Source organism: Trypanosoma conorhini (genome assembly GCF_003719485.1).
Source record: "Trypanosoma conorhini strain 025E chromosome Unknown Tco_14.4_contig_01379, whole genome shotgun sequence".
Taxonomy (NCBI): domain Eukaryota; phylum Euglenozoa; class Kinetoplastea; order Trypanosomatida; family Trypanosomatidae; genus Trypanosoma; species Trypanosoma conorhini.
In genome coordinates, this window is record NW_021705480.1 from 1 (window position 1) to 2,586 (window position 2,586).

At 62.2% G+C, this 2,586-nt stretch overlaps 1 protein-coding gene across 1 annotated transcript; it reads right to left on the bottom strand.

The window, feature by feature from the left end:
* Nucleotides 1-56: 56 nt before the first annotated feature.
* Tco025E_09954 (trans-sialidase) lies at nt 57-2,586 on the bottom strand (the record flags this gene model as incomplete). The annotated part of the gene is made up of 1 exon (XM_029376756.1): nt 57-2,586. A coding segment is annotated over one exon (2,530 nt), but the record flags the coding sequence as incomplete, so codon positions are not given.

Genomic DNA, 2,586 nt, shown 5'->3' on the forward strand with positions numbered 1-2,586 from the left:
GCACACATTCCAGCGCGGGCCGCACCGCCTCCTCCCTCGCTGTCGTGTTCTCCGGCTCAGAGGAGCGAGACCCACACCCACAGCCCCAGCAGAAGCGGCAGCAGCAGCAGCAGCGGCACCGCAGAGAGACGCCCACGCGCAGTGCCGTCGCCGCCGCCAGCCTCCCTCTGCACTGTGCCCGCAGCCTCCTTCGCAAGTGCGGCGGAGGCGTTATTTAGGCCCGGCGCCGGTGCACCGCGCGTCACCGACGCACTCCCCGCAGAATTCCCAGCCGCGTCGGTCGCCGCGGAGCCAGTGCCGGCTGCCCCTGACGGCTCCTTCGACACGCCGCCAGCTGCTGCGGCCTCGCCGTGCGCAGAGCTCGTCGGGCCACTGACGGAGGATGCGGCGGTGCGAGGCACCTCCCCCGGCTCCGGCGCAGTCACGCTGGTCTCCTCCTTTTCCTTCTCCTGCAGAGCGGCAACCTCACTGGCGTTGAAGCAGCGGTTGTACAGCAAGACGTTCTTCACCGTCACGTGGACCTCTGCGTTTACTTCGCCGTACCTGTATTCCCCAACGAGGATGCGCGAGACCCTCTCCGGCGGCCCCCTCCATAGCAGAGTTTCTTCGGGATAAAACACATGCTCAGGCAAAGCAACAAAACCAGCCGGGGGTTTCTCCTCCAAACTCCCCACAAGCTGCCCGTCGACGTATGCCGAGCCCGTGCCGTTTTTCACCGTGAGCACCACTCGGTATGCCCTCCCCTCCTCCCACGTCATTCTTTGTGCATCCGCTTCTGCTCTGAACTCCGTCCTCCAGCGCTTCTGCTCGTCGTACCACAGCCCCAGATACATTCCAGCCTCCGCTGTCCTCACGCCCAGCAGTGGGGTGGCGGTCGGTGGCGCTTCGTTGATGGTCACCATCGCCACAAGCGTCACCTCTTCGCCCACAGAACCGTGTTCTTGGCCACGCTCGTCTCTGCCCACCGGCCACGCAATCGATGCACCACGCCCTGCCAGCGCAAAGCCATCATCGACCTTCGTTGCCCCAGACACCGTGGCGCCCACCCCAAGGTACTCGTCGTTCCAGTGGGTATTGTTGCCATTGTTCGACAAGAACCCAACCAGCCCGTCCGTTGGCATAGCACCGACGCAGGCAGCAGCGGGCTCTGCGGCGCCCTTCGCAGCAGCGGAGGTGGCGGCGGAGCTGCAAAGCTTTGCGACTCTGGCGTCCACGTCCTTCCAAGTTTGCAGCACTGTTTTGATGCGCTGGAGCTGCTGTGGGAGACTCGCAAAAACAAGACTTTGTGAGCTTCCACTCTCACCCCCTTTCGCGTAGAGGGCAAACAACTCATCTCTTGTGTACAGGAGCGAGCTGAAGGGGGCGTGGCCCGCCTCATCCGCAGATATTGGCCCAACATCGTGTGTCCGGGCACCGTCGGAGAGACACAGGTGGAGTACGTGGTGCCTTTTGCCCCCAACACTATGGACTGACATTACCGTGGTGTACAGCAGCACACTCCTGCCCGCGATGGTTGCAGTGATGAGGGCGGCAGAAGGGTCGAGGAGAGGCAATGCGTAGGCGTCGCCCAACAGGCGTGCGAAGGGCCCGGCAGCCTCGTTCCACGTCTTCCCCTCGTCACCGGATTCGAAGACCCTGCGCCGCCACGGAGAAGATCCGGAGGTGGCCATGAAGAGTTTCCCCTCCCACTCGAGAAGCGTGGCAGAGTTACAGTCCTCAGCAACCACAGGCGCCGCAGGAAGCTTCCAGCTGCTCCCATTGTCCTCGGAGCGCATGACGGTGCATGCACGCCTGCCTGTTCCGTCGGTAGTGAATCCCGCAAGAGGGAAAAGAACCGTCGCGTCCCCAACCGCGACGCCTCTGGACATACTCGCGGGCTGCAGCACTTCCCAAGACTGCTGCTGCATCTGTCCGGCAAGCACGGAATCCAACAGCCGGGGTTCCCCCCACGAGACTCGTCCCTCTCCCCGTTCGCCCGTGGACCCCTGAACTTCACCAACAATCAACGCAAGTCCCCACCGAATATTTTCACGCTGCGGAGAAGTGCCGGTCATCGTCACTGTGGGCACAAGCAGATGTATTTTATTGCCCTTCCCCACAGCCTTGGGGCCAAGCGGTGATACAAGGTAGCCCTCTGCTTCCGGTCGCTTCGTCACAAGCTGCGTCTTCCACTCCGTTCCGTCCCATGCAGCGTCTTCGCTCAACTTTTCATTTGCCCCGTACGCACTGTACTTGGCCCACATTTCAAAACCCACGTCGCTGTCACCGCTGCCGTGTGCGCCGACGGCAAGCGCAACCAGCACCCCATTCACCTCAAGAAGGGAGTAGCTGTAGAAAGAGGAGACACTTTCATAACGAGTGCCAATTTCGCTCTCTTCTCCAGAAGAAAACACTGGAGATTCCCCTGGTTTGAAGAGCTCCACCTCCTTCGACGCCTCCTGCGTCCCCGCAGCGCTGGCCCCAGCCCCACTGCCGCCGCAGCACACCAACAAAAAGAACAGCAGCACCGCTGAGGAAAGCCAGTGCAGGCACATGTCGTGCCGTTGCTCACTCTCACCCTCTTCTTTCCCTCCCAGCGGTGGGTCC